General features: G+C 34.1%; 1 protein-coding gene across 2 annotated transcripts in view; it reads right to left on the reverse strand.

The window, feature by feature from the left end:
- Nucleotides 1-4319: 4319 nt before the first annotated feature.
- Nucleotides 4320-23550, reverse strand: part of LOC115236717 (alkaline phosphatase-like) — a 54184-nt gene continuing 34953 nt past the window's right edge. For both annotated transcript variants that reach the window (XM_029809342.1, XM_029809341.1), the window contains 2 exons: nucleotides 15690-15811; nucleotides 4320-8647 (listed from right to left, as the gene is read on the reverse strand). In XM_029809342.1, coding sequence (XP_029665202.1) covers nucleotides 8237-8647; nucleotides 15690-15811 — 533 coding nt within the window. In that variant the 3' untranslated portion in view covers nucleotides 4320-8236. The remainder of the gene's footprint in view (nucleotides 8648-15689; nucleotides 15812-23550) is intronic.

A 23550-nucleotide genomic window follows, 5' to 3' on the forward strand; every position in this document is an offset into this window, starting at 1 on the left:
TTAGATTTATATATATATATATATGAAAAGAAAAGTTAAAAAAATTGGAAAATGTCCGTAAAAGCCTGTGTTGTTCTAGTAAAATGTTTAAAATATATAATAAATACTCAGAATCGTAAAGCAAATAATCATTTTAATTGAAATTACAAAATCTTTTTCCCCATCTCTATACCTAATTATCTGATCTCGGTTATACCAGGAATTACGTTGTACTCATTGTCAGTATAATTGAACACTTCTGACATTCTGCGTTTATATACATTAATCAAGGAACGTTGTTTTCGCAAAAGCAATTCGATTCAGAGTCATTTATATTTATAATTATATTTAAATAAGTATTATTCGCACATTGAAAAATTATGTAATTCTTCTAATATATAATTTAATTCTAAACATTATTTTATTATGAATTATGCGCTCTACTACAACGCGATTTAAGTCTATATATATTTAATTATTTCCTATTTAATTATAACATATGGTTAAAATGATTTATCGCTTTTTCCAAAAGTATTATTTGATATAATTTATTGATATTTATTGATATTTTCTTTTTTTTAAATGTATCAAAGCATTCTAATAAGAAGTATATTAAAAAAATTAAAGTAATATTGCGTAACATATTTTAATTACATCTATATATAAATGTAAAAAGCGTTTATAGTAGAATCGAGAGTAGCCCGAAAACATTTCTCAGGTGTAATCGATCAAAGACGGGGTGAAACTCCGGAAAAATCAGGGCGTTTGATCATCTTTAAGTGGATGACCAAGAATCTTTTGGTCATCCTAGATAGATAACGTCTTTCTCGGATAACAAACGTTTCTCGACTAAAGCGTACGCGAAGCAGTTTAATCGCCTAACGCGCTTACAGTCGCGTAAAGTTCTGCCGCGGACATGTAACGGGATGCAATTTCTCGTGAGCTACGCGAGTTTCTCTTCAACGTGCCATTCCTAAAGTTTCAGAGCTAGTACGCTACGATTTAATGTATCACGTCGTTATTTGAAGATTGTTACGCTAAGAAGATTGTTACTCCAAGATGACTCACTTCCATTGCCATTGCAGTTTTCATTCAAAGTCCTTCGAGAAGACTGTTGCCATTACGCTATTCAGTAGTCGCAATGATTAGCATCTCTTGTCAAACTCGATGAATTGTTACGGTCGCATTCACGTCAAAATTAAGAGCGAGAAATTGGCATTTTAATCATGATGTAAAAGACAGGAGAGAAATATTATTTTTCTGAAACAACGAATTATTAACGAAAAAGGAAGAATCATGTGATATATGTCGCAATCAATAATTTAATCCAAATTTATTACTTTGTTAGTTTGTTATTTAATATTGTTATTGAAAACACTCATTTCCTAACGTAATAAACTCAAGCGCATTATGTTTTTCTCGCACGCGTTAATTATATAGTGACATAATAATAAACAAATTGATTGTAGAATTAATTATCAGACAATTATTGGATTGAAAATCGTGAGAAATTCATTACATTTAATTAAAATAAGTGTAATTGCATTCATCAGATATTTTTCATTCATGCCATTTCATGATATTATTTACAACAAACTAAATAAATAAAAACCCTCATTATATTTATCTCTAATGTTAAATTTTGAACATTAGTATTTATTTCACAAATTAATATCCTCTTTTACATAAATTAAGTAATTAACGGAATTTATATGATAAAATGTTTTTGCAACAGTATTCCATTTTGAAAACGTGAAGTAATCAATTTTAAAATTACATTTCAGCAAGATCTACACAGACTACAATTAAAAACGCAAAAAGTAAAACAGTATTTTATAATAAGTTATGTATCTTTAATTTCTAATAAAAATGATTTATAATGGTGGCAGTGCAAAAAAATTTCATCAAATATAAATAAAATTTTTTTTTCTTATGTGTGTATAAAATCCCAATTCGTTGTTTTTTTGTATTATAAAAAATTTTGTGTTATACGAATATAAATTTTTATTCTTTGCTTTTTCTTGATAAAAACATCCGAGTTAATTAGAGAATTCGCAAAAGGAACAATGCGAACAGAGTTAAACCAACTCGCATCGTTTTTATCACTCGCCTGCGAGAAGGGACTCTTGGGTGTGGTCGTTCTATCCGTTGCACCGGCAACGCTAAAACTTTGCAGGTAGCTATCTATAGAATGCTTCCAACAACACCTAGGCCGCATTAGCGGAAGACCAAAAGATCTACGAGCGCTCATGGAATGTTTGAGAGCAAATGAGTTATGTATATGTCACTTTACAGAATATAATGCTCGTACGCGCGTAGTGATAATACGACATCGGAAAATTTATTGCATCTTGCAGCAAATTTACGTTACATTAGCTTTTGATTCCTCACACAATCATAAAGTGATATAGAAAAAAATCAACGTATTTTATAATATTATCGCATTTTAAAAAACAAATTTGTTATTGTGAATTATGCGATGCGACATTTTGTTTTTATTATATATATAACACGATATTATTTCTTTTACTTACTTATAATATTATACGCAATTAAATAATGCGGTCATTCGTTAATTAGATTCATTGATTTATTAGTGTTAATAAATATGTTGCTTGCATTCATTTGCATTTTGTGCATTTTATAAACTAGGTTCATTTGTCTTTATTTTTTATTAGGATTAAAACGCAAGAAAAGGAAGCGGGATTCGTGAAAAGAGAAACAGGCTCATGAAACAGCCGCTATGTTTGGTTTCTTCTTTTTTATATAAAACAATAGTATACAGATATCTATAGTAAATTACATTTGTAATAATTCGTGTTTGACGTTTTTTACAGAAATATATAGATTGGTGAAGTCGTGTATCTCTCGTTTCCTTGTCGTGATTTGGTCTCACGTGATTCATCGCAATCGTTAAAACTCTAAGCGAAGTGTAAGCTCGGCCTGGATGCTGAACCACGTGTCACATGTTTGTGATAAACGTTTCGGATTATGTGTTGCATCGATGCATTTTCGTTTACTTCTCGTTCCGATTAATCAAAACTCGCTAATGATTGGCAATAAGAGCGTTATTAATCAGAAAATTAAATTTACACACTGTAATTATATGTTTCAGAATTAAAACATGTCTCAACTTAAAACATTAACTTAGAACTTCAAAATCAGTTTTGCTAGAGATATGTCCAAAAATGCAAATAAGATATATCCGAAATGTTAATGCTGTCTTGCTGCTTAATTCTTTACGAGAAGAATAGTTCAAGCATGTGAAACAATTAGCTCTCCAACTGCTTTTCTGTCAAAAAAGATGCCAAGATTATCTTCGTATTACAGACCATTACATTGAAGAAAATTTATAATTATTTTGAAATTCTTATATTTTTTAGTAATAAAATAGTTAAAACGTTGCAATTAATTTATTTATTATAACCTGATAATAATTTCATGCATTATATTCAAAATGTTTAGATGTCAATATCTCTTAAACAAAGTATTTTGGAGCATATCTCTAGAGGAACTTATTCTTACTTATTTTTTAGAATCCTAAATTCATATTTTATGTTAGGACGTTTAACATTGCAATCATTATAAATTTGATAACGTCATTATTATATCGTGTGTGTATTTAAATATTAATGAAATATTATTGTAATTTTTATGCAAGACAAAAACAAAAAAAAATATTTTTTAAATGCCACAAAGATTAACTCTCTGTATGCATTGTAATATATTCTTGTTGTCGGACACTGTTGAAATCTTTTATAATTCCATACATAAGTTAAAAAGCTTGTAAAACAGTAGCGCATTATGACAATTTTGCAGCAAGTGCGGTTCTGCACTGCCTCGATTTAAAGTTTAAATTATTCGTAATTCGCAATTCACTGCCTAGAGGCAACTAAGGGCAACTAAAATACGCACTTGTTAGCAATTTCCTAGATTAAACTTCTACTTCAGTTTTAAACGGTGCAAATGCGAGTCAGAGGTATTTAGCGTCGAATTGTACGAAGCATTTAACAAGATGCAACGTAATTCGCAAGTACCTTCGCTCCACTTAATATATTTTGCTGCTGGAACATTTTGTTCCTTCACATTTATTACAATCACTTCGTAATATTTGCGCATTCAATTTTTACATATGATCGACAAATTCTCGTTACTCTCGTTATTATATCTTGCATTCGGATAGGAATCGATTCAAGGCAAAAATGTACAAGAAACATAACAATTGTTGTTATTTTTTTATTCATAATTAGAATTTAGTTTCATGAAATATACGAGAAAAAAGCAAAGTGTTTTGATGACGGACAGTAAATAGATGGTGCAATTTTTATATTTTTCAGCAGTTTTGTAACATCTCAAATATCTACACATACGTGGCAGAATTTTTTCAAAATTAGCCTTTTCACAAAATGTCTTAATATTTTTATAAAGCGTCGAATCTTTTTAAGAGAATTGAAATCATTTTTTTTTACCAAAGTATAATTGAACGTTACATTTTATTACATTTTGTTTATAGTCTTTTTAAAATTTAAACATTAAGTATCTCAAAAACTATACCACGAATTAAGATCTTCGTAAAGTAAATTTCATTCATAATTAATTGAAAAATAAGATTTCGTTACTAGCATTCTTGATGCGCTATTTCTAAAGATTGAGAGTTTTTAAACTGCGCGTGTCTTGACATTTTATGAGAAGTTTATCTCACACGGAAAAATGACATTCCATCTCTTATCAAACCGGTTGTATAAAATATGATTTATAACAATGCGGCAATTCGTATTCCGATGGAGTCGGTTTGCCGATCTCGTCGGATAAACGACGCACAACCTCCGATTTAATATCGTCCCTTATAGTTTCTTATTTCGCGCACGTTTGCGTCTGCAATTAAAGCCCATGGCTGGGCCATGAAAAGCGTAATCGTCGCGCGGATCTCTCGTCGTTCGCGTCAAGGATAACAAGTCGGTCCCGGATGTGAATTCCGTTCGTCCTCTGGGCCGCATTCTCGGCTATTCGTTGCTATTAAACGGTATAACTATTTTATGGCGTTTATCTATAAACCGAGGCGATGCATGCGCGAAAAGATTTACGTTGCGTCACTTTTTATGCGCGATATATAAAAACATCTCGTTCCGAAAATATGTACACCGAATTTACTCTGCCAAAGTGCCCATCGACCTTTAAGAAACCCCTCGCCATCTCGATACCGCCGTTTATTAACGTACTGCTTTCATTTTTTTACAATATTCGGGACTGATTTCAATATTTCAAGATCGACGGAGGATATATATAAATAAAAAATTCCGTGATATATTGCTCGAAGGTATATTGCTCGCGTGCTATTTTTGTTATAAAATTTTGGCTATTTCTCACCGACACAAGTTTGCTGGAGGAACGAAAACAGCAACTCGTTGCAATTATTTTGCCAATATTTTTGCCGAATTCTACTATAGAGATACCTATAATATAATACAGAAAATTATATAATCGAGTGTAGAAAACGAATCATATTTCTTCGAAAACGCATACGTTATAATTTATGAAATTGGAAGCGAAATAAAAGTAAAATAAAAGTATTACAATATTGTATAAGTAGGTATTATTGTAAAATAAAATAAAAGTAAAATTCGAAAAATATTATATTATTCATTTATCCTACACAAAATTGTTAATTCAATATATGTATCTTTGGTAGACTTTGGGATTTAACTCTGATAAATTAAATCTGATGAATAGATCAATAAAAAAATAATATAAATCAATTGTAATCATTTCGTCTATGTATTTATTGTGTGCTAAACTGTGTAAGCCATATGTATTATTAAAAAGACTTAAGAATTACAATGTAATCTCTGTGAAACAGTAGACACAGAAGTACTTGAATTCCGAATATTATTTTTCGACTATCCGTTTGCAAGATATCTTTCACATTTAAGATAAACGGTACATGTTTTTATTTTTTTCACGCATGATTTATTAACTTCATTAACATCCGCCAGTTGGAAGATAATTAAAACAAAGCAATCCTTCGGCGCAATTAGCTCGCAAATTTACAGAGGAGCCGTGAGTCAAAGCCACGATTAAGCACGTAAAAAGGCAAATAGCATTCGCGCTCGCAAACACGCACAAAGCGCTCTATAAAATTATCGTATCGCCTCATTAAAAGTAGAGATAAAACTCGGACTTGGGAGCGCTTCTTGTGATAACGAATTCTGGAGGATTGAATGGCAGAGGGACTCTCTCTCAGCTCGCAACTGCAACTCCCTCGGCGCTAGTCACAAATACATGAGAGTCCCGCGCCGAAACCCCGGCGAATCTCGATTTTCTCGCGTAGCGCTGTACATTACGAATGTGCTTCGAAAGACAAGCGGGGACGATTGTTCAATTATACATTCGCCCGAAAACGGACAAATCTGAGAGATTCGCGACAGTTTGTTTTGACTAATTGAGTTAAACAGTGCGCGACTCTCTAATTCTCATTTCAAATCCTGTCGCGACAAAGTTGCTCCTAGAAACTAATCTGCGTTACGAGAGGCTCGAAACGAAAGTAGTATAAGTCAAGCATAGCGTAATATACGTGAAGCGGAAAAATACATTTACGTCATCTTTCCTTTCAATCGTTCGGTGCGAAAATAAAATTTGCCAAAAATCGTTAATCACGTTATGAACACCACTTTCTGGTCCAATTCGAAATGACCCTGCGCACAATGTGCAAAAATGAAATAGACGTGACTAGAATTGGGGATGTGAATGTGCGCTGGGGCAAAGAGTCCGTCTCGATTCGGTGGTTAAATGTTATATGTAATTTACATAATTCGATGCGAGGAAACACACGTCTCAAGATATTATACACATTGTCTGCTTTACTCCTAATATATTTACATTTTTATTTATGATTTACTTTAAACTCCCAAAATATTCGAGAGTTATTTTATGTATTACGTCTTATCCATCGGTTTATGGGATCGGCAAAACCGCGGTTATCACTCGGTTATGTGTGTTGTAACAAATACTAGCGCACGGCAGAAGATGTATTTTTCAAAAATTACATAACTCAACGTTCGAGAGACAGAGAAATATGCAAGATAATCATTTCTCATTTCCAGATTCCTTAACTAATTGTAGATTGAAATCAGCTTTACTTCTTTTAACAAAGAACGCCAATCAAAAGCGTTATATCATTTAATTTAACAAGAATCTCAACTAATATTCATAAATTTCATAATATAATTATTTTTCGAAAAGGAGATGCATTTAATTTCAAGTGAATTTTCTACTCTTAACAAAACCTTGATTTCTATTAAAAAATATTAGCTTTTAAATTGATTAAAAAATTCATAGTTACAGAGTAACGATAATTTCGAAATATTTCGCAAAGTCGATTGATGATTAATAATCTTCTGATGTAAGCATTACATTTTTCAGAAAAAAATAACATAAACGAGAAATATTTCTTCAAATGTGATTAATAATCAATATAAAATGGATATGTTTAAATTATATAGAAAGTATAAATAAAAAATATAAATATTTTAAAAATCTTGAAATAATATGAGTGAGCAAGAAGCTCCGCTTCCAACCTCCAATCTCTTATTAAAGCTCTTTATTGAAGAAGCTTTAATCATTAGCGGAAAGTTTGTAGAATCTTTGGGTGACCTCAAACAAGAACGTGTATCAATTAAACTTGCGTGAAGTATATAATACGAATAGTCGCGTTTTTCATGTTCCGAAACACCGAAGCTGAAAATACACGAGAGAATTTAGGAATGATACGCACACCACGATGACGTTTTAGCTCTCGTCAACGTCGTGTATCGATCCGTTCGTCCGAACACCCGATCCGTCGTCGATTTGTCAACCGACTCGAGTCTTACGAGGAATGCAGATACACTTTCGTTCTCTTTACGACGAGAGGATCGTCGCCAGGAATCTCGCCTATTAGATTTCCGTTCCCGTTTCACCAAAAACTCATACGCGTTATATCCTGTCGCTTACACCAACACTCAGCGATTTTCTGCAGCGTGATCGTTGCCGGCGCAAACGATCCGTTTAACGGTTCACCGGCGAGAGACGATATTACACTGCTCGCTCTCAAAACGGCCACTCTCATCGCCGTTCCCGTCCCGTCAAATTTACACTGCGGTCGCTCAATCGACCGTTTATTACCGTGCCCAGGACGCGAGTATTTCGGTGGGTTCTCGACTGTCGTGTATCGTCGACGTCACATAGATGGCCACTCTCGGACACGCGGAAGAGGGTCGCATTAACTCGTCCTTTTCAAGGGACACCGGAAAATCGGCAGAACGGGGGGCATCATGAGCATCAGCAGCAGTAGCAGCAACGGGGCGGATAAACAGCGAGGACCGGCGGATTTCGTGGGTTGATTTCGCGCCTGGTGGCCGTTCATCACGTCGCTTGATATCGCCGCGCTGTTGGGCTCCGCCGAGGGACAGCTTATCGGTGCGGAGCTCATTGTGTCGCTGGCATTACCGCCTGCAGGATCCCGTGAGCAACGGCTAGCATGATGGGCCAGGCAGGCGGCGTAGGCGATCGCGTGCGGAATGTAGCTCTGGTCGATGCTGCCGGAGAACAGGGTGCTCGCTAGGGGCCCGATGGCAAACACCGGCACGTCCTCGCCCCCGTGCGTCGCCCACGCCCTCGGCACACCCGCCGTCTGTAATTATATAGTCGTAAGGTGCGATTATTGTACCTAAATCGAAAGCTGGGGGAGATTGCACGAGATTTCCGGGGCGTATCTCTTGCTTGCGGAAGACGCAAGCTTAAAAATAGGTAAGAATGCTAGACGTCACGCGACCACTGATAAAAGTCGTGTTGATTCGTACTTAATGGATAGAAATGGTATATAACGACTTGGACAATCAATTACTAGATTAAAACAAACCATTTTTAATTTTTAATGAGAAAGCGATAAAAATTTATATTTATATTCCCTTCTTGCATGAAAGTGAATGTAATAAAATAAAAAATTCTATTGAATATTAATTAATTTATATTGAATATTTATATTAATATTTACATTAAGATTATATTATATTCTATTTATATTGATATTGAATTTATATTGAATTTTACAGAAAAATAAGAAAAATATGCGTGAGAATTCTCGAATTTCTATTCTAATGAGAGCAATAAAACATTCGTTAAAGATACAAGCACATCTATATATCCCAATGTGCGCAATAACTTGCGGAAAAAAATGTTGTCTTAAATGTCTTAAAGGAGTGTTAAAGACCGTTCTCCTTTTCGCCTGGGAGTACTATTCCATAGATTGCTGGGTAGCGGAGCATTATTTTTTAATGAATCGAGGCTTTTATAACTGCGGCTGTACCTATAAAATATAGCGATAATAAAACGGCAGTATTTTCTACTTCTTATAGTATTTTACATTTATATCGAAATAAGTGATCTTTATAGCGAGAAATGTCACACTGTTACAGAAACATACATATAATTCGCGCATATAAAAGTATCAATTTAGTTTTCTGGAAATATGAAGAAATATATGCTCTTTCTTTGTATATACAATTTAACTCGTAAAATAAAATGAAAAAATTTATCAGAGTATATTAAGATCGATAAAGACCGTCCCATTGTGTGTAATTAACAAATTAAAAAAGAAACATACGAGAAAAGCTCTTGATTAAATATCCCATTGTGCGCGATTAGCAATTTAAAAAAGAAACATACGAGAAAAGCTTTGATTAACTGTGTCCGTTTTTAAATTTTTTAAATCGTTTCATAAGAAGAATTTTTTGAAGTGAAGTTTTCACATACATTCAGTGTTTAAATAGATATTAAAAATTGTTTCCTGAATAGTAAGGAAATTTGTTTTTGCATAATTTACAACACAAGTGATACACGATACGCAATAGATAGTTCAATTTGAAAACAGCGTTTATTTCCAGTTTAAATAGTTTGCTTAATATCATTAATTCATATTCACATTATTGCTTGTTGAATTAGATTATTTATTCTAACTTAATTTTATATTTTCCCTATATTTATACTGTCTTTTATGTTTCTTTCACGCAGTCATTTAAGTATAAGTAAAGACTGGGAATAAATACTGTTTTTTCTCATCTCATCGAAACGCGTATTGCTTTGAAATTGTACCGCTTCGGACGAGTTAACGGAAACGACTCATTTAGAATTAAAGAAGGATAAAATTAAAATGAGAATAAAATTGAAATAGCCGTTTCGTGAGAGAGCACCGAGAGCTTCGACTACGCCACTGCAGATCTTTTTCGCATTTTATTTAGCCCGCGGCTCCGCTGCACAGGTCAGATGGGACGCGCTGCTGCAGCAGAATTCTCTCACAATATTTCCCTTCTCGTCGGGGACACCGTAAACCCTTTGCTGCGATCTCACTTCGACAATCAAATGAAAGAGCACGGCACGTTTCGTGGTGCGGTCGACCCGAAAGGGAGAAGTGGTTTTGCGCAATGAGGGTAGGAACGATGAGATCTATGCCTTTAGGAAAGACAACGAATGAAGAGAACGCGGCTAGAGTTGATGGCGATAAAAAAAATATGCTATATCTTTTTCTTATTTACTTTCTTTGTACAAATTTATAAGTACTCGAAATACGCGAGCGAAATTGTCATCGAAGAAAGGTATAGTCAAGTTTGATTAAAACCGATCTATAACCGCGTCCATAGGCATCGCGAATAGAGAGTTTCAGAATTAGCTTTATCTTCAGATTTCGCGTCAAATATCTAGTAAAATAAACACAATATTTTTCTTTTTTTCTTTCTAAAAAAATATAGAAGCAATGATAATATTAATCAATGCAATTATAATTAATGCTTCTGTATCTAGTTAAAATAACAATATAAATCATGATTTAAGTATATCATTATTTAATATTTCTTAATATTTAATATTTATTTAATATATTATTTCTTTTTAGATGTCGCGAAATTTAGGTGAGGTCGGAAGCAAATTGTTTATACGAAAAATGTTTACTAAATATAAATTCTTCGAGTATCGTTAAATCTCCCGATATTTCTCGACAAAAAGATACAAAGAAATGCACTACATTCACTGAATTTTCGAGAGAATAGCGTAGAGTCAAGTTATGTTCCCTATCTATAGTTACTACTTGTAAAGATATAAATACATAGGTATATAAAACACAAATAACAGAGATATAAAAATAAAAAAGCGACTTTCTCTCTCTCTTCTTTTCTCTCTCTTTGTCGAGAGAATCTTTTCCGCAAGATAGTTGCAAGGCAATAATACTAAAACACGGCGAATAGTCGTGTTCCAAATAAGCAAATAAAAATCCCGCCGGCGTCCTTGTATCCCCGAATGTTGCCGTTCTGGCGCGTCCGCCACGCATCCCCTGAGAGAGATCCCGCCAGCGGCAATGATTGCGTAAGGCAACATCCTTACTGGGTGGGTTACGTCGAGACAAGACGTAACTGGGAGATGGTGTCTTAAGGAATTACAATCCCCGTCGGAGAGGAGCGTTAAATATCGTAAGAGGTTAACGTTATCTACCATCGTGGTACATCGTAAGCTCGGTGATTCTATCGGATAACGCGAAAGCTAGAGATTTCGCGAGGAGCGAGACGTTCTTCGCGCAACTTTATTTCCGGCAACAAAATCTACCAAATGCTCACTCATATACTGAAACAAACAAGAGAAAATCAGATATAAAAGCAATAATGATGATAGTCGTTAGACTTACTCTCAAGGAACGTTTAACGTTGCGGCAAATTATTACTGGCTACTTAATTTGCCATTATCTCGCACGTATTTATTTTAACCATAATACAGAAGAAGGCGGCAATATACCGACACACACATGCTTACGAGCTAGTTTTGTAGGAAATTTTTAGAACTTTATTAGATTTATATTTTTGATATCGATTATTGCACTTTTGGATGACATAAACACTAATTTAGTAATAATACAAATCACCGCGCATAAAATTTATAACTTTTACATTTTTCGAAAAAGAAAATGATAAAATAATGTTCTTTGAAATCTTACATTATGTTTCATCTCACGTTTCTTGTCTTTATCACAAGATGAATGTTGGACGTTGATAAAAAATAAGAAAGCAAAAACTCCCGTCAACGAACGCGAAGAGGGCTGCTTTAAAATATCTGCGAGAGACGGATATTTTATACAGAGTCGAGCGAAGTTGGTGATGCGCAACCGAATAGATTTGTACTATTTTCAAGGAGACGCAAGGATATATAATAATATAATGCGAGGAAGAAAAAAATGCAAACTGGCGAATTATTGAAGCTGAAGCTGAATCCTTATTAATTCGCGCGAATGGAAAGAGTCGACGTCCACTAAATAGCTCGATATCAGCTCGGCACGATATTTAATTCGTCCCGGATATCTCAAGCATTAACTCCTAGCGTGTAATTACGAACATAAATCATCGAGGTGGGTAATAACGTGCTTTATCTGCTTTTTATTGTATCATGTCGGTACATAAAATGTGCCATTGGAATTTTTTAGAACTCTCTTATAAAGTAAATATATTCTGATTTACACCGCACATAGTGACTATTATGCAGAATGCTTCGGAATTAGCGTAGATACATCGTATTGTTCTCTTTTGCAAATCTTGAAATCTTTTTCGTCAACGAAAATATCGAGTCGTTAATTCTGCCGATTCTGGAACATCTCGCGTATTATATTAAATTTCATTTTGTTTCTTTGATCAAATTTCTTCGGCTCTTAAATTAGAACAATTTTCACACATAAATTAAACTCTTGCAAATATCATTATTACAATTGTGTCTTTCATGTTCTCTTATCGCTATTTCAAATTTTTGTCATCAATTCGTTTAAGTGAAGTTTACAGAAATAAACGATGATATTGAGCTACTTATATATTCTCGAGATAAACAATTTCGATTTGGAATTAGGTCGCTGTTTACCATCGTCGCGTGCACGTTTACCGTGTTTACTTCATATTATGGTCATGAGATTCGTTGCTAATACCACTCCGTAGATCCAGATTTACGGGCTTAATGCATATCTGACATTCACCGTGTAAATCACATTCTCGTAAAATGAAAGTAATCTCACAATGTAAAATACGACCGCTTCTTGTTTCACGAAATATCGATTTATGCGAGAGAGAATTTGCCTTTACATAATAGTTCGGGGAAATGCAACCGAGTAGGAGACAGGAGCTGCACGATACTGTCGTAGCAGTATTATACTACCCTAAGCATCTTTCTAGTCCGAACTACGAATCGAATTCTTGCATTATATAACAAATGTAATCGGTAAGGCAAGCAGCTTATAGCGAAACTTATTTCCCAAATACGACATGTAAAACGATTCGTAAAAACATGATTTATAATAAAGACATCTTTGCGGATTACCCTATTATTCTAATCATTTTAAGTACATATAGTACTTTTGAATGATAAGTAAAACGTTTCTTAAGATTATTGATTTTTCTCTTATTTTTTCAAATATTCAACTGTAGAGATATTTTATGCTTTCTTACATATTTATTACTATTATTTTTTAAGATATTTAAATACAATAAAAAAATATAAAAAAAAATTTATAACATATTCTCGAAGAGTGTCAAATAATTTTTTTATAAAATAATTTGCAAAATTATTTTATATAAATTTCTCTTATGGAAAGCTGAATAAAAATACATTCAAACGATGCAATTAATTTATATTATTTAATGATGCTGCAGCACAATTTTTAGCAAAATTTGGCAACTTAATTTAGGTCACCTAATTTAGGCCACTATTTTATTCACAAAACTTTTTCCGTCATAAAAATACATAATTCTTGGAGCTTTTGTAATGCTCGACTGTTACGATTATCGCGCTTCAATTTCACATAAAGGGACTAAATATCCCAAGCTCCACACTTGTAATCTGTAACGATGGTTGGTGAGCGAAGAGAGAGAAAGGTCGACGTAATTTATCGCCCTAAGCCATCCAGATTTTAATCAGTTTCTTCCCCGGCCACTTACCGCTTATGACGATTCACTCTGACGGGACATTTCGAGGAATTGAATAAAATCATGCTCAAGAGTCACCATCACAGATGATATTCTTATAACTTCAGAACGAATTTTTTCTATGCATTTCGAGCACCGTGACCGAGAAGATTGCGCGAATTGCTACTTTGTAATCCCGACGAGACAGATTTTTAATATCGCGGATACTATAATAACAGATAATAAACTCAATTGTGTGTATGTGTGTGTACAGAAAATATATAAGAATGTATGATACGTTTAATTATAAATACTTTGATAGCGTTAATTAAGAAAAAAAAAAATTCATTCCAAATATCTTGACAATAAAACTTTTAGCAAAATTATTACAAATTGAATTAAGAAATAAGATTTAGCGATTTATCTATACCATCCTAATCTACAATGTTAAATAACTGTAAAATAAAATTCACTATAAAAAAGGGAATTTGTGCTTTTGATATATTTTGTACATTTTGTATTTATACGTCACATGATGCTTTCTATTAATCAAGATTAATTGATATTAATCTTTTAGTGATGCATATGGCATATCATGTTTAAGTAAAGTACCATAATTATATACAACGCGCATAGGATTTGTACGTCAAATTTATTTGAATCCATACGTCGAAGACTAAATTATTGCACATACGTGTTCAGCGTGATAATGTAAAGCGATGCGCGAATAAAAGCACGGAATGATCTACCCCCCGTTTCGCGACGTAACTCACATTGTCAGTGATGTCAAATAATATCCGTAGTATAAATATACCGGATACCTCTGCCACTTCGATAGATTGTAAATACAGAATGGAATAAAACTATATGATTGAAATTGCGGATAGCTGTTAAAATACGCGGCAAAATATTTTCGTTTACAGATTAATATAAATTTAAATCTTTATGTAAATACGCGATGTACGAAAATACCTGCGGAGAACACGTCCGCGTGACATGGTACAATCGAAAGAATAAATACAAATCCGCATAAAGCTATTTTCAGTGAAAAAGATTAAATCAATAACGACGACGGAAATGTGCAGGTAGAAATGTCAGTATATACATAAATATAGATAAAAAATATGCAAGTTAGAAATAAAATACAGCACATAAAAATAAATAAACCAAATGACATATATTAAATTTTTTTATAAAAATGTCTTGTATCCCGCTTGCACAATTTCTCTTCGTAAATTATTCATTTCCATTCAAAATTTTTCATTAAAAAAAGTGACTTTTATATATATATCTCTCTCCGCAGAAATTAGAAAAATTACAAAATCAATTCTATCAGAAAAGTGACTATCAATAAAGTTCACAAAATGTATATACTCGCAATCCCTTCTTTCGAGTAATTAAATATATAGAATTAGCTAAATAATATTAACTGAATTTTGTGCATATATATAATGTTGTAAATTAAATTTAACTCAAATACCCTGCAATGTATACTCTGTCTTTTAATTTTACGGTGAGATTAAAAATTGCCAGCGCACCATCTAACCGCGGTATTTCAGGACCCTCGAGGGAATAGATGGTAGGGGGCAGTCGGAAGTGTTTGGTGGAATATTTCACGATCATACAGCGATAGTACGTGATGGATTTTCGAGCGCGGCCTCGATTTCGCCACTCGATCATTCTCCGATCCAATAAACACTGGCGTACTACCTTCCTTCCGCGCGTACGGAAATGAAAATGGGCCTCCCTTACCTGAATGGAATCCTTCCCAGCCTCCCGCAGGATAGTCCGCGGCTGTGTATAACCCGGGCCGTTGCTGTACAGCAACGTTGTGTAGGGCTGTCCGTCAATGTCCGACAACTTGCTGTCAGAACCTGAGGGAAAAAAGAGAAAAGAAATTAATCGGGTTATGATTTTATTGTCAGCGATGAATTGTTTCGACAAATCTACGGTTCGATGCAAAAGAAGGACGAATTTAAATTTATCAATCGACATTTGGTTGATTTATCGATTTATAAATATATGTTACATCGGAATATTTTGATGGTTTAATTAAATTTCACGTTCGAGGAAGTTCGAGTTTCCCTGCTTATAAAGAAAATTGCGTTAAGTATGCGGCACAATAATCTCTTGGCTACTATGACACTTTCAGGCATTTGGCTTCCCCGCTTGCGACAGTAAACTTCATTAGAGAAGTTTCTCAAAACGTGTTTACCTTATTATCGCTAACGTATCATGGATCCTATCCTACTATATGACGTGTTCCATATGATCTCGCACGCTAAAAATGAATAGATTTTTTAACGTCAGCACAATGTCAGGGCAGATAAAAAAAGAGAAAGCGAAGAGAGAAGAAGATGTAGAAAGAAAGAGACTATATGAAGCGAAGGGATGAGTCGAGAGACTCTGGGGCATGCCCGCCGGTAAATATGTTTTATTCAAGGTGCTCTTTCTTCCTCTCCGTAAGAGAACTACCTTCAAAAAATAAACCACCATCGCCGCAACCGTTTCAGGTCTGTCTGTCGTTTAACAATGTATAATTCGACCGTTTATTTGCGCGGCGTTTCACTCTAATCGAGACGGTCGCTGCCGCTTCTCTTTAAACTTGCCCTCGTATTTTACGCCCGATAGACCGAAACACCTCCTTGTTTCTTCGAGTAATTGTACGCTTGTTGCCGCTGCACGTCATGACTCCTGACTGATGCGCATACATCTACCGTTTCGCGTGCCGTTTAGTATCTTCGTAACCAGAAATAACGCGAGGTGTCTGCGAATAAAGGAAATTATTCATAATAATCTGTCAATCTATCTGTTAATTCTATGTAAGCCTTTAACTGAAGATGATTGTATTTACCGTTACAATATCTGGAAAGATAATATCTAAGAAGTATATATCACAAAATAAGAATATATTGAATGGAATTTAATTTTAAACCACGCAACAAAAATCTAATAATTTTTAATTTATAAATTTATTATAATTTATTAAAATGGCTCTCGGAAATTATTATAATTAAGATAATCAATAAGAATCTTGAATATTTAATTTTGCTCTAACATCGATCGAGTTCAAGTAGCTCGCTAATAAGACTCTTGAATTATGCGTGAAAAGAAAGGATGACCCTCGTTACAGTAAACAACGGTGCATTCCACCAGTGCTAAGCACTTGACGGGAGGTAGGTTGTAACACTTTAATTACCCATCTGTAACGTCCGACCTGACATGTAATGCCCGACGTCAGGATAGCGAAATGCGCCGCTACTTCAGTCCGCCCTGACAGCGCGTCCGGAACGAGATGAAGCTTTGCGTTCCTTTCGGGCTGGAACTCGCGAATTATACTGGTGAACTGGAAGGGGGAGATATAGGATCACGAAGTCGGCAAAGTAATATCCTGCAGTCTACCTCTAGAGACTTGGTAAGGTAAACTCGGATCGGGATAAGTGGGTGTATACGTGCAAGCGTGACTTCGAGATGCGCCAAATGATTTCGTCGATATAGATAAGTCCTGCAAAGTTCTCGTGCCAGCAGACCAAAAACATGTGATGTAGAATGTCTATTGCGTAAATAGAAACAAACTGTGTCTATTGAATCGTTACGCAACGCTCTCGCGGAATCGCCGTTTATTTATGCAAGACTGTTTGATGAAGCAGTTATGTTAACATATTAATTTTGCGATATTGCGCGTTTTAAGTAAACAGAGTAAAATATTTATTAATTGATGCGATACGTTGCTTCTACCAATTTTAAAATACAGAAAATGCTATAATTTATATACAACTTATATATAATATGGTCAAAATACACAGAGAATAGCCTATTCTGGCTGAGAAAAAAATGCAAGTAAATTATTCGCGCAAAAAAAAAAATTTCAATCGCAAATTAATCAAACTCGAAAAAAAGCTGAAGACTCAAGACCGTTTTACTTAAACGTTTAGTAAAAATAACAGCAAGACGTAATATCGCGATGGAGTTCTGTTCGATGAAGAATATATCTTTACTCGGCTCGTTTACATAGCAAGTACTCTCGGCATTTGAGAATGTCGTAAATAATGGAGCTTCATATTTGACATCACGTTATATAAAGTTACGTGATGTAAAATTAAAGACGACGGTTGCGAAATGCGCGCTTGTCAAGCGTAATAGCGCATGGCGAGCAATCAAGAATGAACTTATTCATCAGGTGAAGAAATGTCGGGCGCATCGGGGTCCATCAACCATGCCTAGCGATATCGAATCGCGGTTTTAGGCCACGTTGTTACGGTAATGCCTTATGCAATATAGCTGAGCCGATTATGCGACAATATTGTGCCATTAAATATTAATTAGTCCCCTGAAGTATCGTGCCATCACAGAGGGCTATTCCGAAAAGCAAATTCAAGCCCGAGAGGTGATGGGCCATACGAACTAAATTGCACGTCGATAGGAGCGATATTATGGCACGATGTTCAGCACGAAAAAAGAGAGACGTATTTGTGTATAATAATACTCGATCCAATCTAATTCAATAAGTGAAGCTTCAGAGACATAAAATGTATAATGATAAATGAATTTCTAATGCAGATGAAGAAGAGAGTTTGTTATAAAAACTTTCATAATTATACTTAAACATTGAATTAAAATAAGAATAACTCGGTGCAAACATATGTAAAAAATATTGAAAAATACTATTGTATATATATTTATAATAAAGATAGTATATTCGTTATCAATATAATAGACCTTTAATGTATATCATTTCATACGTCATTATTTACACTAAATTATCTTTATTTTAATTATATGTTTAAGTCCACCAATAAAAAAGTCTAATTTCATGCGAATAATAAATTTTTTATATGGCTTATATAAATAAGGAAGTATTATGAATAAATAATAATGAGACGAATCGAATTAATTTAACGTCTATAAATTGCAAATCCTTCGTAATCCGATCGCGTTCGTGGAGTGAGACGCATTTTGTGTCTCGCAACAGAGAAATGAATGCTATCTCTTAGCCAAACAGTCTGCATTTATAAAAATGTTTATAACGAACGTTACACAAGAAATCAACTGCCCGATAGGAATCTCTATCCACGTTCAATTCACGTGATCACGTAAAAGCCAACCGGCGGCGATATCGCCGAGTCTCATATAATTCGCACATAAAAGAATTCTCATAGCCCTCCCTCCCCTCACTCCGCCGCCGCCATCACCGACGTAAAAGTCGAGGAGATCCACCGTGTAATTTAACTTCACTCGGAGGCCGTATGCACCTTCGTGAGCGGCCGCTATCGCATAACTTTCCGCAACTCTCCGTGATATGCTTCCGTGATCTTATATATTTCTGAGTTAATAGATCAGGCCTATCCCGCGTGGCGTGCCGCGAACCCCCCGTCGTCCTGGCACGATAGGTCCGACAGGACATAGCCGAGTTGATTTACGAACATTTCGCGAATTCCAACAAAGGACCTCCTAACATATTCCCGCATCGTGCCGATTCGATTAATTCTGATTATAAACACATTTCGCAATTTTGCTGATAAACAAAAGTACAAGAATTATTAGACTATACAACCAATCATTTTTTGTTTGCTATTTCTCCAAATGTAATAAGTTTTCAGAAATATTTAAGGCAATTATTGGAGAATTTTAAAAAATTTATAACCAAAAACACATACACACAAACGAGGATTGTCAGATTTAGAGTTTAATAATTCCCCCTTATATTTTAATAAATAATATTTCAAATTCTAATAAATAATTTTAAATTCTAATTGCTCAAATCATTCTTCTTCGTGGAAATAAAAATGTTCCTCTAAATAAATATTGCTAAAATTTTTGAAAATTTCAACATGCAATTCAAATTCCCAGTTGATATCGTCCAACAAACATCGCATGCCGATCGTATCGCGCGTCGAGCAACGCGATATATAATGTTCCGTTTCAATGTCCTGCGTGCCGATGTGGGCCTGACGTGCCGGGCGACTAATTCGAAGTATTCCAAGAAGTTCACGATTCGCTTAACTGAATTCCGTGCCATTTAGAGTAACGCGCGTTACCCCGTCCTCGCAAAAAAAAGTCACGCTATTTTCTCGCACCCTTTTGAATTTATGGTGATAAATTGTCGCGATAAAGATAAACGCATTCCCCGGATTGCCGGCTGTTGCTCTTCAGTCTGACCCATTTCCCCGGAATACTAGCAGTCAATGCCGATTGGCATAAGGAAGAAGCACTCTTCCGCTCGAGATAGCAAGCAAGCCACCTCGTAGCTCCTAGCGAATTAATGGTGACGCAATTTTCATGTACTCTCGAATGAATCTACCCTCGCAGATTCGTTTGCGCAAGATTTTTCTAAGCATAACAAATTTATGATTGCGCAAATGCAAACATTATAAAAAGAGTCGCGTCATTATTATGGCCAAATTTGAAAGATAGATATTTGAGATATTTCAAATTCAATTTTTTTTTTAACGGTAGAAATATATTGAGAGATCGATCTGCGAAAACGCGAAGATATTTCTCACACGAGAAAATATGAAAAAATTTTTATTCCAGAGATCGTTAATAAATTACCAACGGAATGGGAACATTGTTTATACTATTTCTGTTTTTAACATCTCCCTTGTCTATAACAATTATGTAATAGTTAGATTTGAATTATAAACACATGCACATTTCCATTTTGATTAATAATATTATCGTACACTGGAATACAGTATAGAGTACATTATGGCTCTTATCATAATTACATGCTGGGTGCATAGCCAGTTATAATCAGTCAAATATTATTCTAAGATCGTTAACTGAGCGCAGCTGACGCTGCTGTATTGCCTTTTGCTTTCGTGTTGCTTTTGTGTTCGTACTCGTGATTTTCTATGACTGCACGACAAGGTAGGCCATAAATAAATTCAATTCCTTTATGTACGTTATATGCTCATTAGAAGCTTCACGTCACGATGCTCTCCGTGAAAGCATTAAGACGTTAACTATTTCGCCAAGAGCTTCGCGAAAAGCTCTGTGAAGAAAATACTTCAACCGTTGCTTGCGTATTCGTGCAAACTGCACGCTTGTATGTTTATTTCAGTGTCTTTTATACTCTGCGATTTTTTAACAAGACTGGAAATTGGAAAAAAAGCATATTTTTATGTATTTTTTAAAATCTTGTTTTTTCTCTTTACTCTCATTTCACATAAAATAACATATCTAGAACCTGTTTACGTTTTCAGGTCTAAAAGCAATTAGCAAGATTTCAAAAGATATCAGTTTCGCGGTTTTAAAAAATTTTGCACATCGCTGATTATATCATTTTTTCATACATAAAAGATTTTGCGTCCATTACTCGTATATATCTAACATTTTGTTTATCCTTATACGTTACCAAGAACTTTATTAAAAGATTTCTCATAAAAAAGTAACGTTTATAAAGGATTCAATGGAATAATTGGTTCCGTTTTCGTGTTTTATGATACTTATTAAGTTTTAATGAGAATACTTTTAATGGTACGCCAGCTGCGATGCATAGATCGCAGTTGTGACCATCTTTGGGTAAATGTGCGCAACACGTGTTCAAACATGCGGATTAAAGGGCAGAAGGATTACAAGCTTCGTTAAAAGATCATACGGAAATTATTGCGGTTAAATATCGCGCTGCAAATCATTAATGCGAATACATGGATTCTGCATCGCTGAAAAGATCCACAGATAAAAGGAATGGCTTTAAACGCGAGATACCTGTACTATATGCAACTATTTTCTCATATCATATTTTGAATTAAATTTATATAATATTTTAAATTGAATTTGAATAAAATATAATTCCCGTGCGCTTTTTCGTTCTGAAAAGTTATAGTTTAATTGATCGATGTGTGCAAAGATACGATCATAAATCTTTTTCCGAGAAATTCTATAAGATACACTAGCAGGAAGAAATGCGGCATCATATGGCCATCTTTTCTATGAGATTCTAAAACCGGTGATACATACGCAAGTGGCGACGCTTTTGTTGAACTTCGGATGACCCTACTCGTTTCATTCAAACCGCATTGGAGACATCTCAAGCTTATACTTTCTCACGAGGTGGGTCTTGACAATAACATCTTTCAGTATAAAAGATTTTCTTCAGATATTAAAATAAAATATATAAAATATTAGAATAAATTAATTTATTTTATCATAATATTAATTTGACGTTGGAGACATATACATCAGAATTTTAGAATATTTAATTATTCCATCTTTGTTTCATTAATTTTAGGCAGATTAAACAAGATAATTATATGCTATTAGACGAATCTTAGCAAAATGCAATTATAAAACTTACAATCGCTCTAAAAAAATCATTAGAAAGTGGAAATAAAAAATTTCATTTAAATGTTACCGAAAAATGGTTGACATGTTGCATCTATCGATTCTAACATTGAAAAATTATTGCATTGTTTTTGCAATGATACCATTTTCGCGATTTTACATGTATCTATATATTCTTTTATCTAAAATAATGTTTATATAATTATAAACGTTAATTTTATAATTTTGTAAGAAATATGAATGATTAATCCTATATAGTTTTCTTCAGGTAAATTAATATAGCAAAAACTACAAATAATTTCGATGTACTCCCAAATATTTGAATGAGAACTGCTTCGCTTGCAGAAATGAAAAGCGAGTAACTAAAAATGTTCTTGCTCCATTTGGTGTCCCACATAAACGAGCTTAACCATCTCTTCGAGCGCGGATACGCTGCGGGCAAGTTTTGCAAGTCTCTAAGAACTCGCGTTTATTTCCTGCTTCGGAATACATTCAGCACATCAGCCACTTTTCCGCCGAGCACCTCGTCTGTCTGATTACTTGGTCGACTGCAATTCTTATTCAACTTGGACAATGTTTCCTACACGATATTCGATAAAATCAAGGTGAGGATGCTGCGCGTAAAATATTTTAAAAATTATAAGTGATTTTTTATATATCAAAAATAGACAATGCTATTGTGTATTCCTGACAAATAAAAAAAGTTAGATAAAGGTACGTCATAAAACATGACGCGATATTTGTTTTAGATATTTGTTATAGAGAATGGCCAGAGGAGATAACGCATTTTTTCTACCTGACAGATCCTATAAAAACATATGAACAAAAAATAATCGTTGCATCGATCAATTAAGTTTAGACCATAATTTTTTCTAAAACAAAAAATCGAATAGAGATTATTTAATTTAAATTTAGTTTGAAATGTTATACGTGCAAAAAAGAAAAAGAGAAAGAGAGAGAGAGAGAGAGAGGAAGAAGTTTTATGCAAAACCGTAAGATTAAATCTGCACAACTTTTCTTCGGATTTTAAGAAGGTTTATAAGTAAATTAAATTGAGAAATATTGAAAGAGAAAGATCTTGCTTCCCCTAGTCGTATTCCGTTTCGTTACGTCTCAGATCTTGTGATGACGTGAATGATAAATCAATGGAAATCAAACCGTTCCGCGGCGATGTGATCATGAATTCGATTGGTATCGGACAATTATGAGTCTGTATTTTATCACAAACAATTTTAAATTTATTTAAAGCATTTCTTTATAAAAAAAAAATAAATATTTAAATCAAATTGACTAATAAAATATTATTTTGTCAGATATTTTTGCGATT

Source organism: Formica exsecta, unplaced genomic scaffold, assembly GCF_003651465.1.
Source record: "Formica exsecta isolate Colony F162 unplaced genomic scaffold, ASM365146v1 scaffold26, whole genome shotgun sequence".
Taxonomy (NCBI): Eukaryota; Metazoa; Arthropoda; class Insecta; order Hymenoptera; family Formicidae; genus Formica; species Formica exsecta.